The sequence below is a fragment of the Chamaea fasciata genome, unplaced genomic scaffold (genome assembly GCF_029207755.1).
Source record: "Chamaea fasciata isolate MVZ Bird 193981 ecotype frontalis unplaced genomic scaffold, bChaFas1.0.hap1 SCAF_3, whole genome shotgun sequence".
NCBI classification, from domain to species: Eukaryota; Metazoa; Chordata; class Aves; order Passeriformes; family Sylviidae; genus Chamaea; species Chamaea fasciata.
The window spans coordinates 112,279,664-112,295,573 of NW_027094088.1; the positions used below are offsets into that span (position 1 = coordinate 112,279,664).

General features: G+C 44.7%; 1 protein-coding gene across 1 annotated transcript in view; it reads left to right on the forward strand.

Moving 5' to 3' along the window:
* INTS9 (integrator complex subunit 9) overlaps positions 1-15,910 on the forward strand; it is a 59,822-nt gene that overhangs the window by 383 nt on the left and 43,529 nt on the right. The window contains exons 2-5 of the mRNA XM_066180157.1: positions 4,104-4,231; positions 8,481-8,541; positions 10,714-10,776; positions 14,438-14,577. Of these exons, the coding sequence (XP_066036254.1) occupies positions 4,104-4,231; positions 8,481-8,541; positions 10,714-10,776; positions 14,438-14,577 (392 nt within the window). The remainder of the gene's footprint in view (positions 1-4,103; positions 4,232-8,480; positions 8,542-10,713; positions 10,777-14,437; positions 14,578-15,910) is intronic.

Sequence of the window (15,910 nt, forward strand, 5' to 3'; positions counted from 1 at the left end):
CCTTTGGGTTTGAGTTGTTGGATGGGATCAAACCTTAGCAGGATTCTGGAAGAGGCGGAGAAAATGTTTCTCAGCCCTCCTAGCCTCAAACCTGAGTCTGACGTGGAGCTTTCCCCCCTGCACGTGTGGCTTCTGCTGGGACTCTGCTGGGAACGTGAATAAATTCCCGTGGCTTTTGATAAAGACGTTTTCTATCTGCAGCGTGATAATACAGAGAGATACTAATAAAAAAAAAAATCAGCCTGGAACAGCTTTGCCAAGGGTGCCCCTTGCTTCTGACAGGGATTTTGGTTCTGATATTACACTCTTCTGTCAGAAAGTACATGACCCATGATATTGGTCTCCTCTCTTGAACTGTTTAACTTTCCTAGAGACCTCGGATTCAGGCGCCGCTTTGTTTCCCAGGAAGAATTTCATTTTCACATAATGTGCTGCAGTTCTCAGTCTGGAGGTGAAAACACAAGCAGTTTTCAACATACCTGAGCATAATATTTGATTTATTTAATCTGAAGCGACACCAGTATTCAGTTTAAGATTGTCTCTCGATTTTGAGACTGAGCAGTGTGTTATGACAAAGCTTCACAGAAGTAAATGTGGATTCTGGGCTGTTTTAAGACTTTTAGGAGACCACTCTCCATGGAAGCGTGTGCAATTAATTCCAGAGGCAGGTGGTCAAGGAGCTTGATCCTGCTTAATCTTCCCTGTGTGATAAGGATCTGGGGGGGGGATGAATATTGCCCGTGGGACAAACACTGCAAAGTCAAGAACTTCTGGGTGTGATTGTAGAGGCTGATAGAATTCAGTGGGGAAAAGCAAACTAGGAAATCTTTAAATAAAGACCCCAGTGGAAATGCAGAGCTCTTTTAATGTTCAGAGTCTTGCATAGGGACAGAGAGAGGGAAGGGGGAGGGAGGAAAAATACAAACTCTCTGGAGTCTGTATTGGAGCATTTTTAGGCTTGTTTTTAAATTCAGCTACTGAGAATTATGAGGTTCTTCACCTTACATTTTTCTGGAGATGTGTCTGGAGATTTTCTGGTGAATTTTGGGTTATGAGGAGAGGACTCAGGTGCTTTTCATCCTCTTTTTCTCGTAGATTTGGGTTGAATTTGGAAGAACAGGGTAGAGGTGAGGGACTAGTGGAATGTTCCCTGTCCATGACAGAGGGTTCGGGATGAGCTTCAAGGTCCCTTCCAACCCAAACCATTCTGGGATTCTGACTCCAGGCCTGATTCAGAAACCAGTGAGAACATCAGACTCCCACTAACTCAAATGTGCTTTGACTCAGGCAAATCTCGGTGCTCACTTCCCCCCCAGATTTGCAGATGGCACGTGATACTAGTACTGGAGGGATGCACTGCAGGGTTTGTTGGCTTCACTTGGAGTTCCAAACTCTGAATGTTTTGGAGCTGCAAGTTTGAGCCACCATCTCTCTCCTCTTGTCACTCTGCCCTCCATGAGATGCTCAGTGGGAATGGGATTTCTGTGGAGAATCTGCCTCCCAGGCCCTGGGCAGCTAGAATCAGCCCCTCAGCTTCCATCCAATTTGAAAATCCTGCCAGGAAAGCTGTGAGCCAGGCTGAGCATATTTATGCCTTTTGTGTATTTTGTGTCTTTTTTTTTACGTGACTTTTTTGGGAGTTAGGAGGTGAGGCACCTTTGTGTGTTGGCAGCACCAGCCTTTAGCCATAAGGGAATAAAGCTGGGAGCAAGCAAATCTTGAAACAAAAAAACTTGCATTTTAATCCAGTCAGGTTCAGGACTGAAAGCTCTCAATCTGTTTTAAACAGTAATATGTATAAATTGTGTGGAAATTATCACTCCCTTTCCTGGATTCCTAATCTAAAATTCTAACAGAGGTGCAGGCCCAGCAATGTCACCTGTGCAAACAGCTGTAGAGAAAATATGAATTGCTTTTTTTTTATTTTTTTTTTTATTTTTCTGTCACTTTCTTTGAATCTGGTAGAAAAAGAATCCATTGAATCCCAGAAATCCATTTACCACAGCATGACAGCCACGGAGATGATTTTAGCTGCTTTTAAAGAAGGAAAAAAAGGAAGATTTTTCCAGTTAGCCCGTAGGTGTCAGGGTGGTGATACTACTCATGATTACAAAAAAAAGGCAAGAAAATGTTTTGCTGATAAAAGTGGTGATATTTCATTGCCTTTTCAAATTACCAATAGTTTAAAAGCTACAAAAATAGAACTTATTTTTCCCTTCATTTCTTTCTATTTACTTCAATTTATAGCTTCATTTGTCAAAGTTCTGGTCTGGTGAAAACTTAATTTCACATAAGTGTGTTACATTTGTGAATAAACCAACTGAATTCCTTCCTCCTTCACCAGTTTGACTTTACATTTAAAAAAAAAAAACTGCTAAAAGAAAGGCAAAATGTGATGTAACTCCTTAATAGTTAAGGCTTTGTGAATTTAAAACAAAACTCTCTGTGATCTTTTAAATTTAATATTTGGGGCTTAGTCGGTTTTACTATTTAAACATAGTTTAAAGCAGGTTTTTGAGGAATGTATGTAAATAGTCTCCTTGAGGGCCGTTAATCCAGACAGTTGCAGTCCTCTGTTAACATTATTGTGAGCAGAGGTAGAAAATGAAATTATTAATCTCCCTTTTTTTCCATTTGGTAGAGGAAAGTGTAGAACACAAGCTCAAGGGATAAATGACTTAGAAAAAGACTGAGTCTGTTTTTAGAGCAGTGAACGGCCAAAAAAGTGGTATTTTTCATCTTCATTGAAATAAAGAACCCTTGAATTTAAAATCTCCAAGTCTGACCACCCGAGCGTGTCTGTGCTGCCCAGACTTTGGGAGACTGGAGATGCAAAAATCTCTCCTCGGAGCAGATTTAGTCTCTAATCCCACGTTTTAAAGCCGACCTCTCTGCTCTGTTCTCCCTCCAAGCTCTCCCGTGCCTCGTTAAATGTTTGTCACTCCAGACAGGAGGTGGCTGCATCTCAATGATGCTCAAGTGCCCCCTACATCACCTCCTCACCGGCTCATTAAGCTTGCAAAGCCTTTGGGATTCGGATACACAAACCCTTCCATTCAGGTGGGGCTTGCCCAGTCCCTCCTGCTTCCTGTTTGTGTTTAGCAAGACAAAAACCAGGTGAGAACTTGTCCCGGAGCTCCTGCACCTGTGCAGGGGTTGTTGGGGCAGATTTCCAACCAAAATAAAAACTTGCGTTCCTGCAGGGCTTCTCTGCCTCCCTCTCCACCTCGAGTCATTTTCAAATTTTCTAGGCAAGTTTTGCCAGGAGGATTGAGTTTGGAAGAAGCTGATTTCCTGGGTTTTGTGGGACAATAGGGGTTTGCAAGAAAAAAGGAGATTCTGCATGTGTCCTAAATCAGAGAGAAGAGCTTTGCCTTCCACTCAACCCGGGGGGTCAGAAAAACTGTCAGAAGAAGATCTGACCCTTAATATCCTGACCTGGGGAAATCTCAATGGACACATACGGCTGTGGGACACAGATTCATGGGAAATCATGTTTTATTTTGGTGTGTAAGGAGCTGTGTTTAAAAACAAGGAGGGAAAGGCAGTTTGTGAACTCCAGCCACAGAATCACTGAGGTTGGAAAAGACCTCCACCACCCAGTCCAACCTGTGACTGCCCCCACCTTGTCACTGAGTGCCACATCCTGTCATTCCTTGGTCACCTCCAGGGATGGGGACTCCAAACCTCCCTGGGCAGTCCCTCCAAATGCCTGACCACCCTTTCCATGAAGAAATTCTTCCTGATGTCCAACCTGAACTTCCCCTGGCACAATTAGAGGCTGTTTCCCCTCATCCTGTCTCTGTTCCCTGGGAGCTGTCTCTGACCCTCCCGGCTGTCCCCTCCTGTCAGGGAGTTGTGCGGAGCTGCAAGGTCCTCCCCTGAGCCTCCTTTTCTCCAGGTTGAGCCCCTTTCCCAGCTCCCTCAGCTGTTCCTGGTGCTCCAGCCCTTTCCCTGGACACATTCCAGCCCCTCAATGTCCTTGCAGTGAGGGGCCCAGAGCTGGACATGGGATTTGAGGTGTGGCTTCACCAGTGCCCAGCACGCAGGCAAGGGTCGTGTTCTGAAAGATCCTGAGTACCTCCTCCTCACTCTTCTTCCAGTACTGCTTGTCAGGACATCCAACCTTGCCATGCAACGTGCTCAAGTTCAAATCCACCACCATCATGCTGGACTGTGGGCTGGATATGACGTCTACCCTCAACTTCCTCCCGCTGCCTCTGGTCCAGAGGTGAGTTCTGTGGCCTGTCAGCACACAGTCTGCATCTTCTTGGGTTGCAGTTGGAGTGCTGTGCCTGAAATGGTGTGTTGGAAGGAGGGAGGGGATGGGTACAAATGAACAGCATCATCTGATATCATAAATAGACTTTGTTCACTTAAAAATTCTCTTTATCAAAATAACGTCCTTTGGCTCAGTAGACGGAAGACGTTTTATGGATTTATTGATTGGTTTTTCTAGATAATTTATTCTAAGCTTCAGTAAAGTATTGCTGCAACTGCTCAGCACGAGTGAGGTCACATATCTGTCATCTTTCTGGCTTCTTCATGCAAGATGAGATAAATGGGTAACTGAGATGGAGTGCGTGGAGCCCAGCAAGTCCTGTTTAACCACCATCTTCTCAGGCTGTTCTTCAGAGCACGGACTGATGCAAAGAAAAAATAGCACTTAGCAGCCCTTGTTAGTTGCCTGCATGGCATAATTGTTCCCTTTTAAAAGTTAAATAAATAAAAGGGCAGTGCAGCTGGGCACGGGATTGGAACAGCAGAGAAACAAAAATAAAGTCGAGAACAGAATCCTGATATCTCCTTTCTATGCCCTGCCACAAAGTTGTGTTTCCCCAGGTTTTTTGACTAATTGGGATATTCAGTTAAGGTGACATGTTTTGTGTAAATGGAATAAATGACAAAAATTAGCAGTTGGGAAGGTGGGAATGAGTCACTCGGTGATGGGAAGCAGTAGGAGTTTTCTCAAAAGCCATTTAGTAACTTTGATCCACAAGGAAACAAGTGAGGAACATTCTGGGTTCAGGGAAGGCTTGGTTGAAAGGGGGAAAATACAATTGGAGAAGGGAATTTCCTAAGTGACCTAGTGAGGTTAAAGCAGTTTGTCCAGCACTTCCTATGATTTGTTATTTTTTTGGAGAGGAGAGGAAAGGAATAGACAATGTGTGCATTGTTCTGCAAGAACGTGGAGTTCAGGTTCTGCTGTAGAGAGGCAACAGATGCCCTCAGAAGGATCAGTGTGAAAGTCAATTTTTGTCCCATTCCATAATGCAACTGCTGGCTGCAACAACTGGTGCAGTAATGGATTCTGAACAGATCCAGCAAATTTTGGAAATCCAGGTACAGACAGAATTGCCTTGCATTTGCTTTCTCCCACCCCCCCAAAAAAAAGGAAATTCAGGGAGGAACAAGTAGCCAAATGAGGTGATTGAACAAAGGCTTAAGAGGTTCTTTAGAGCAGCAGGAATCAGCCTTCCCCTGGGATGTAGTAGCTTTGTCTGCTGATAGCAGACCCTGGGAATGAACAGCCAAATTGCAGGTCACAACCTGGAATTCCCCAAGCACCTCCAGAATGTCGGTGCTGAAATGACTCAAACTCAATAAGGGAGGATGTCAGATTTGACCCCTGATGGCCCAGTGGAATCGGAGCAAACACTTGGATTTAAATCCAATCAATCTTGTCGCTGAGGTGACTGAACACCCCTTAGAGCAAGGATTGGCCTGAGCACATGGACTTGGGCAAGTAATTGATCTCCTCTGCAGACCAGGTGTCCTGCAGAGAGTTGTGGAAATAAGTCAGAAATGTGAGGAGGAATGTGGCTGCCACTGCAGTCCTTATCTCTGTAGTGCTCACAGTTGTACCATTAGAGATTAGGAGTCCATTACCCTGATGTCCAAACACCTCAGAATTTCAAATGTGTGTTATCAATGTGACATGGGGTGACAAGAGAGCTGACATTGTCATCAGATGCCAGGTAAGGTGACAGGAAGGACTGACTGCCTGAGGAGTTGGAACACAGGTCAGATCTGGGGTTCTCACTGGCTCTGTCCTCTCAGAACCTGCTTATTGGAGATAGACATGAGTGAGACCTTATCCTGAGAGCAGCCATGCTTCACTCTGCTGTCTTTATCCAGAGAGTCCAGCAGGATCCATCAACCCCTTGGATTCTGCAAATCTCAGTATGTGGTCTCCAAAGCTGCCCAAACGTGTGATATTGCAGAGGAACTTTGCCACGCAGCTCAATCCTGTGTCATACCTGCCCCTCCTTGAGCAAATATTTTGAGAGCCTGTGCTTTTATCTATAAGAGAGGAAAGTGCTGCAGTGTTTGTGGCATTAAAGGGACTGGGCATTTTTTAGAGTTCTTTGCTCTTCAAAGAAGCGCCAGTGCAAAGGTATTTAGATTCCCCCTTGCCCTGGTAATGGAATTCCCTGTTCTCAGCAGCCCATGGAGCATGTGCAGAGCAGCTGCAGCTGCCCAACTCTTTATGCTCCTCTGCTTTAAAGGAGGTTTGTCAACTGGAGTTTTCTCCCCTGTACCAAAGTCAAATGCAAAATGGTGAAATGAACATGTGGGAAGCTCTTAACCTTTCCTGTCTAGCCATGACACACTTGCTCACATTATTTATGGGACAGTTCCAGCTATTTTGGATTAATCAATCACCCTATTACAATGTCAAAACTATGTCAGGAGGAGCTGTGTTGCTTCTTGGCTTCAAGGTAAAGAGTCCTTTCTGTTCTGTGTTGCTTGTTCTGCTTTCAGCCACACACAAGACACACCTGCTCATTTTGCCTCCCCTGACTCTTCACTCCTCAGTGGATGCCAGTTCAGTACAAGTTTAGTGCTCTTTCATCATGAATAAAGCAAAAGTCTTGCTAGCTTAAATTATTGGGAATAGAACAAGTAAAATTTATTCTGCTCTGCCTCCTGCTGCTGAAACCACAGATGGATGCAGGGATTTGCAAGGCACAGGCCACTGCCCTGACCTTGTGCTGGTGTTGAGATGTTGGACTGCAGCCCTCTAGGTGGCCCTTCCAGCCAAGGTTCCTGTCCTCTCCTCCTGTATCTGTCAGAGTTGTTGCATATCAGAGTGGTTTGTTCTTGCTTTTTCCATAACTCTTCTGGACTCACTGCACCAATTCTACTCAGTCCCCTCAGTCTCCAAATTGCTGCTCCTAAATTGTGCTTTTGAACAATCCACTGGGGAGCACATTTAGCCACTTCATCTCTTCTATCATCAGACTTCTTCAGCCTTGTTCTTTATCCTCAGAAGGGAATTGCCCTTCTCTGGTACAGCTTCTCCATGACAGATCCTTCTGCTCTCACCTCTTACCTTCTGTCTTCACTCCCTTGACTCTTGGGTTTCCCCTGTTTCCTTCCTTGTGACGTACTGGAGTGTCAGAATTTGTTCTTTTATACTGCTGTTAGTCTAAACACAGCGTTTCTCTGAGCTCTTGAATCACTTCCTCTTTTCAAGATGTTGAATTTCAAAGCCTCTTTAGGATATAAACATGCCTTTCTGTAGAGATGACTGCACAGCACTTGCAAAATGCATTGCAACCAGGTTCTCTGTCCAAATCTGAAGTTGTTGCAGGGTTTGGTTTCAGGTGGGTTCAGTTCTCTTGTTTACTCAATGATTTTTTTTTTTATTTGTGTAAATAAACCTCAGTCTGAGCAGAACTCTCAGTGGTTTTAGAGCTAAGTTGTAGGCTCACACAAAAATCAGATGTCACTGTGAAATACAAATAAGTCTCTCAGTTATGGTAGCAAGAAATGCTGCAGCCATTACTGCTGTAAACTCAGAATTACAATGTCTACCTTTCAATTCCTTTATTACATCTGAAACAATGAAGAAAAGGGACTCTGCTGTTACTTAGAACCTGCAGTTCACAGCAAAGCCTTTGCCCCTGTGTCCTGTACAGCTGTTGGTGTGGGTCTTCTGGGTGACACCCAGGCACAAAAACGATGGTTTATGTGGATATAAAATCCCAACCGGTGTCTATAAATGACTTAGTCCAGAGCATCAGTCTCCCCTGCCACTGCTAATGGGAATATTTGTCTGTTGTCCTTTGTCCCAGAAGAGTTTTATGGTGCTTTTGTGTTGTTTCCAGCACAGAGTTTGTTGCTGCCCTAACTTCTGTTTATTCATCCAGTTTCACCACAGGGAACTCAGCAGCACTGAGCCTTTTTAAAATCCTCACCATAAATGACTAAAAACTCCCTGCATGCCTCGTCCTCTTTATTTCTTTTTACTTGTAAGTGTCATCATCATGATTTGTAAAAGTCATTTTGGTGAACACTTTACCACAGTGAAACTGTCAGTCTGTTTTATTGGGACTGTTACTTTCCTGAGACAGGAATGGTGTTCTCTGCCTGTGTGACACCAAGTAGAAGGTCTGTGCTTAGCCACTGATAATAATTCAGTTCATATTGCAATAATTTTTCTTTTTTTTTTTTCTTCTTTTTCTTCTCCTCAGCCCCAGGCTGTCCAAACTTCCCGGTTGGGTTTTGAAAGATGGAAGCACATTTCTGGACAAGGTACTGTGGAGTGGTGGTTGGAATTTTTCTTGCCATGCAGAAAGCCACCTGACAGGTTGGGAGAGCTGGTGCTGCAGGAGCTGACTCATCCCAGAGGTTTCTCTGTGTACCTTTACCAGCCAGGATGTCCTTGCAGAGCAGAACGTTTTGAAACAAAATGCTAATAGCAACTCTCAGGCTTCAGAGGTAGCCTAGATTATAAAAAATTCCACTTAAAATGCACGAGTCGTCGGTGTGAATATTTCTGTATTTCATGGAGCTCCATAAATAATAGTGCTTTGCCTTCTTAGAGTGCCTTTTATTCCACAGTCTCACTTTTCTGGCACTGAGGCTTCAGAGCATGCCTATAAATGAGGTTGGTTTCGTACTCTTTTTGAGGCAGAGCTATGAGAAAGGCAATGGTTTGCCTATGGGAGGTCTCTCAGAGAGGAACCACATGGCTTTGGCCTCTGAAATCAACGTGTGTTCTGCTGCTGGACGTAGCAGGGAGGATATTATCTCCAGCCTCCTGATTCTGAGACACACAACTTCCTCAGTTACATGAGAGACACAGAATTTCTCTTTTTTTGCCCTCTTTTCATTCCATCAGTTTTGGAGGCAGAATTTATCTGAGGCTTCAACCAAAACTTGGTACTGCAGCGGCCAGCTTGATCTGCCATAGGGGAACAATGAACACAAAAATATGTCAGATGTTATTAAAATAGGCAGATACATTTCAGATGTGGGCAGCAATAGGTACCAGTGGAGAAAATGCTTAATAGACTGTTCTCTGACTATGGGAACATTAAAGGAAACAGTGATAATAGTTGCTTTTGTAGGGGACTTTGAGGTGGACAAAATGAATTGATCTGATTTTTACAGACAAGGGAGCAGAAGATCATAGATTAAAGACCCGATTTTTCTTCTCATTGGAGACAAAAGAAACTGTGCAGGCAGCATTTCTGTTGGTAAAATAGTAACAGCTCTATTCAGAGCACTTGCTAACTGGCAGTTGCAGGGCTGCAGAGGCTCAGGGGCAGAAATGGAGTTGCTCAGTTTGAATTCCCTGGAATTTGTGTCTCCTGAGCCCCAGCTTTGGTGTCAGAGCTCTGGGCTCCAAAGGATGGAGACTGCAGTTTTATTAGGAATATATTTAAATTTCTGGGATGCTGCTGCTGCCGTGTGTGCTCAGGAGAAACCTCCCAACTCACACAGTGGCAATGGAAATCATGTTAAAAATTCAAAGACAGCATCTCTTAACTTCACCTTGACCACTGTAAGTGCTTGGAATGGTAAATTCTTTGACCCATGCTGGAAAAAGGCAAGGAAAGGAGTCAAAGGGGGGTGTTTTATCATGTGGGGTGGACATTCCTGTTACAGCACTCAGTTATAAAACTTCAGTCCTGGAGAGGCATTGAAATGTGCTGTGATCTACTTTTAATCATTTTGAACTCCCTTGAGATGAGGTTAGGAGACTTCTGCCACTAGATGTAATTGCTCATTCGTTATTAGTTGGCAGGTGCACTGTAATTATTAAGAATTGGATTCAGTCTTTAATTCTGTCAGTCTGAAGCTGGCTGAGACCACTCGCTTTGGGACAGGGGAGAAGGCAGGGTGGGTGGGAGGGAGCCTGTGAGTTCTGCTAGGAGTAGAGTTGGGAATATTTTTATTCCACCCTGAAGAACGTGACTTTTCATGTGACAAAAGTTTTTGATGTCAACCTTGAAAAAGAGGAAGAAAATAAGGGATAGAGTTTAACAAAAAGTGCCACGTGGAGATTAGATCCCCCAAAGTTGTTTCATCAAATCCTCTGAGACAGGGCTTTGAATTGTATTTAGGTTCTGATAAGACAGAAGAGGTTGGATGTTGTTTGGAACCAAGAGTAAATTCCAAACTTGCCTTCCTGGTGGTTACCAGGGCTCTTTCTTTACCTACCACAGTGCTCTGTCTGTCCTTCCCACGGAGGATCTGATCCCTTCAGGTACCAAGCAACCTCAATCTGGCATGAAAGCAATTTCAACAGATCTGCCTGCACCAAATTGTCTAGAAGGGGGATAAATGTCCTGTACTAACGGTCTGGAAATTACCTGTGATTAAAAAAAAAAAAAAAGTCTGGAAAATCCAAAATGTGCTGCCTTGGAGTAACACTGTGTTGTATTTTTGTGTCTCCGCTGTTGGTGTGTTTTTTTACAGGAGCTGAAGGAGTGCTCTGGCCATGTGTTTGTAGACTCTGTGCCTGAGTTCTGCTTACCAGAGGTGAGTTTGTTCAAAGCCTTACTGAAAAATCTGACTCCATTCAATCACATGGGAGAAACTTGTTAAATTATTATTGTTATTATTGTTATTATTGTTATTATTGTTATTATTATTATTATTATCAGGTTCCTGGTAATTTATTAATACTCAGTAAATAATACTGCTAAAACTCTGTGTTGTTACGGTGCCTCCAGGCTCTATGACACTGGAAAAAGGCTGATAACACTTTTCAGCTGTGGTTTTGGGAGACATGGAAGGTCTGACACAAGAATAAGACTGAACTGTCCCATTTTGTGGGCTTTTCAAAGACAAACGTGACTGAGCTGGGCTGACTGGCAGGATCCATGTGCTGATCTAGATGAGAGCAGGGCATGGAGAGCTGCTTGTCTCTAACACAGATGCAGGACGTGCCAGTGGAGCTCCCTGGGGAGCCAGCTGTGGTTAAGCCAGGCTGGATTCTGCTGGGCTGCACTTCTGCCAGCAGCACTTTCAGGTTAAAAACTTTGACAGCCTCTTTGAGGGAAGAACTGGGCATTCAGATCCACGGGCAATGGCTGCACGTGCCTGCTGAAGCTGGTTTTTACTGGAATTTCTGGATTTAGGAAAAGCAAGCAAGACTATTGAAGGTGTTTGGATTATCTGGAGTAACCTGATGGATCAGGGGGAGTGCTGTAGGAGAACTGAAGATGTACAAGCCTGAGCAGAAAGAAGTGGGAATGAATGATGGAGGGCAGCATGGGAATAGTGTCCCTTTCCTCAGTGTGTTCAGTGTGTGATAACATCAGTTCTTTCATTTCATGCTGGGATGTTTTCTCTGTCTTTCAAAGACAGACACAATTGCTTTTGGGCAGCAATTTTTTTTTTTCCTTTCTGCCTGACCTTGCAGACAGGAAGCACAAAACACTCCTGGAAGGTTGCCATCAGCTTGCTGAGGTTCTGGCAATACTGTTCCCATGTGTGGATCCCATGGAACTCACCTCTGGCATCACTCTTGTCATCTTGATTCTTCCAAACAAGTGGGCAGCTCTGGTATTGGTTTTGGCAATTGGTTCCAACAGATTATAACCATTCCAACCCAACTGGAATTGTCATAATCCAATCACACCAAGAAAGACCAGCCCAATAATTCTCGGTTCTTGTGAGCCCTTTGGTTACTGTCCTGTGAAACTGCGGGATGTGGGGAGCATCTCTGTGTGTAGAAAGTGCCATTATGGCCCAGATCTTGGGAAGGACAAGATCTTTATGTGCTGGATTCTCTTTGGAATGATTATCTGCTGGGGTTTAGGGTGCTTCAGCCAGACTTTCTTGTTACTTTGGGCTGGAAAATATCCACATGTGTAGCTCTAAATATGACAGACAGAGAGTCACTGCTTCATTTTACTCCTCTTATCACTGCACAAAGCTACATCCCAGCAGCCCATCCAACAGCCAGAAGATGGCAACCAACTGCACTTCACCATTGCAGGGACTTAAAAAATGGCCTTTCAGATGTTTCCCAAAATTCCCAGCAGATGCCACATCTCCTCCATGAGCACTGGGAAGAGATCTGCTGTGATCCCCAGCTCACACCTTGAGCTGACCTGTCTGCAGGAGGTTCAGGAGTCATGGCCAGCTGCAAACAGAGTGGAATTGTTGCTGCTGTTTGGCAGCACGGGATAAGAGGGAGCTTGTGTGCAAGAGGCTTTTACTTTGTCTCCTTCCATGCCGCTTCTTTTGAAGAAACTTGTCTGCTGAAGCAGTTAGCCAGAGAATCTCGGTATGGCTTCCAGAGCACCGTTTCCAAAGCAAGCCAAGATCTGGATCTAATCCAGCAGCCACAAGGTGATAAGAGGCTGTCTCGGCAGCAGAGTACTCTCACACATGTCAGAGTGCAGGGTGCAGCCCTCTCTTTGCTCGGCAGCCTTCTACTCTCTCACTTCACATGCAAGAAACATTTTTAAGCCTCTTCAGCTCAAAGGCACTTTAGCGAGATTGCCTCAAGCCCCAGGGAAGATTTCCCTTTGTTTTGGTTTTGACACCCTTTCCATCCTAGCAGTAAGTGCTTCTAGGGTGCTGAGATGTGGCATGCTTAAGGTTGGGAAGTGCTGGTCTGTATCCTCCTGATGACTCTCCTGGGCTGGGATTCAGCTCAGGGCTGGAGCCCCTCTGCTTTGGAGCCAGGCTGAGAGCTGGGGGTGCTCACCTAGGGAAGAGAAGGCTCCGGGGAGACCTCAGAGCCCCTTCCAGAGCCTAAACGGGCTCCAGGAGAACTGGAGAGGGACTTGGGACATGGGATGTGCAGGGACAGGACACAGGGAATGGCTTCCCACTGCCAGAGGGCAGCGATAGATGGAATATTGGGAAGGAATTGTTCCCTGGAAGGATGGAGAGACCCTGGCATAGGTTGCCCAGAGAAGCTGTGGCTGCCCCTGGATCCCTGGCAGTGTCCAATGCCAGGCTGGAGGTTGGACAGGGCTTGGAGCAACCTGGGATAGTGGAAGATATCCCTGGATGGGACAAGTTGTTCTTCAAGGGCCTTCCCACCCAAACCATTCCAGAATTTGATCTTGTACAGTCTGGACACAGCTGGGAAACCCAAGGCATGGACAGTTCAAGCTTTGGCAGAAACAGGCATCAGCAGATCCTTTGATACCTTGCAGGGAGAGTGTTCCTGCCTGGAAGCCCAGGAAGATAAAAGGTGCCCTGTCATGGAGCTGAGGATGGTGTTTCACCTCCTGTTCTCAGCTCGGAGATCATTGCTCCGTCATCAGCTGTGATCATGGATTGAAACCATGAGCTTTTAGGAGGAGTTAAGCAGCTTGTCACCAGAGCACTGTGTCAGCCCTCTGCAAAGCAGAGTGACCTACTTTCTTGCCTTTTTTATTCAAATTGCTGGACCAAGCCTTGTAATCAGATAATATGTGCTTGATGAGTGTTGAATTCCATTAGCTGCTCTATAATAACTGTGTTAGAGGTCAGTAATCTTGTAAATTTCTGACTTGACACCATTTGTGTTACAGCATTACCAGTAAATATTTCTAATTAAAATTCTTTTAACAATGTGTGAAACCTTCTTTCATTCTCAGAACTCTTGTCTAAACTGTCACATCAAAACGAATTGGGCCCACCCATCCATTTTGTTGTTCCATCCTGTGAATGGGCTTCATCTCCTGTTGTAGAAAATGTGAATGATGCCAAGAATTTACTTTGGAAAAATATGAAGATTATTTTTAAATATATGAAAAACTACAATCTTCATTCATCTCTTTCCTGGGGCACAGTATGATGTGCTGCATAAAAAAAAAAAAAATGAGGCACCCTAAATCACTGTTGCAGAAGGTTGGTGTCTCCTCCTCCCTAAGGAGGTGCACATGTCAATTCTTTGATAAAAGTAAAATAATCATGGATCTCATAACAGCAGCCATTTCATCACCTGAGAGACACAAAAACCCAGGGCATGGTTTCCTTTCCAGGTTGGAGAATGGAATAATTTTAGGAGGTCATTAAAAAAAATCTTGTTAATTTAAAGGCAACATTAATCTTTGCCACAGGTGAGACATGCTTTTATAAACCAGGTGCCTTCCTACAATAAAGTTTAAAATAATAGAATAAGAAGTTTTTCTGCCTTTACTAAACTGCACGAAAGGGTTACAAGTTGCTTATCTCTTTGCTCTTTTTTCAGACTGAACTGCTTGACCTCTCCACGGTGGATGTAATCTTGATCTCCAACTATCACTGCATGATGGCACTGCCCTACATCACAGAGTACACAGGATTCACTGGAACAGTTTATGCCACCGAGCCCACTGTTCAAATTGGCAGGTAAAGAGCCCCTTCATATTCTCTGCTCCTCTCTCATCACTGCAGAGGGGAAGGTGTAAAGGACAGTGTGGGGAGAGGAGTGGTGTCTAATGTTCCGAAGAGGCTTTCAGGCAGGAGCTGAACGCCAGCCAAGTCCTTAGTGCTGCAAGTGTGTTAACTCCATGTTTCCCAACCTCTGGAACCACCAACGTTTCCAGCAGGTGCTTTTTGTTGAGTCCAGGCCATAGATGTGGGACAGTGGAATTGGAGTGGGCTGAGACACCTCAGTAATCACCATATAGGCAACTCTGAGACCTTCAAAAACCATGGATCAAAGAGCTCTCCTGCTCTTCTCTGTTCCCCTTAACCAACAGGAGTCTTCCCAATCAGAAAACTGGACTTGTTCCCCACAGAAGCTGTGGCTGCCCCATCCCTGGAAGTGTTCAAGGCCAGGTTGGGCAGGACTTAGAGCAACCAGGTCTAGTGGAAGGTGTCCCTGCCCATGGCAGGGGTTGGAACTAAACGATCCTCAAGGTCCCTTTGAACCCAAACCATTCTAGGATTTCATGATTCCATATAATCACACTTCCCTCCACTCCATGGGAAGGAATTCAAGCTGACTTCATCTCAAATGACAGATGAACTATGTGAGCTCTGAACTCCAGAGGGAAGCACTAAGAAAAATGGCAGAAATAGGAGACTGAGGGAGAAAAAGACATGACAGTGCAGTCAAAAACCAGAATAGTCATCAAACTTGCCAGTCTGTTTTTACAAAATTGTCTTGTTGATTGGATGGGTCAACACCAAACACTGCAGGTTTGGTGAGGCCTAACTGGAACTGAGCTCTGTTCCTCTCTCCTGCAGAGCTGCCACATTCAGTAATTAGGAGCCAGATTAGGCTCTCCTATCCTGGACTACTCTGTAAGCACTTTAGGGCAGGAATCTTTGTCCACTGAAGGTGCTGTGCAAACTTCCCATGCCAGAGTAATACCCCCATTGTGTGAAAACAAACAGAAACTGAAGGCCCTTGTAGGTGAAAGGAATTGTGTAATAGGAACAAGTAGTAGACCTCTGGGCTTTGCTGGTGCGGTGCTGGAGATACCAAGCACAGTCTTGTGGGAGAGTGCACTGCTGTGGTTCTCCCTATCCCAGGTTATTCCAGATGCTGTCCTTCTGCTCCAAACTTCAAGGGAAAGCCTGCACACAATCACAAATGCTGTTTAGTTTTGGGCAGGGAAATCTGCAGTGACAGTTTCTAGCACTTGACACCTTTTCCTGTCTCAAATACGTGTTGGCAGATGAGGAGAGTTTACTCTGACAGCATGCTTGGTTTCCCTAAGTGATAAACAGGCAT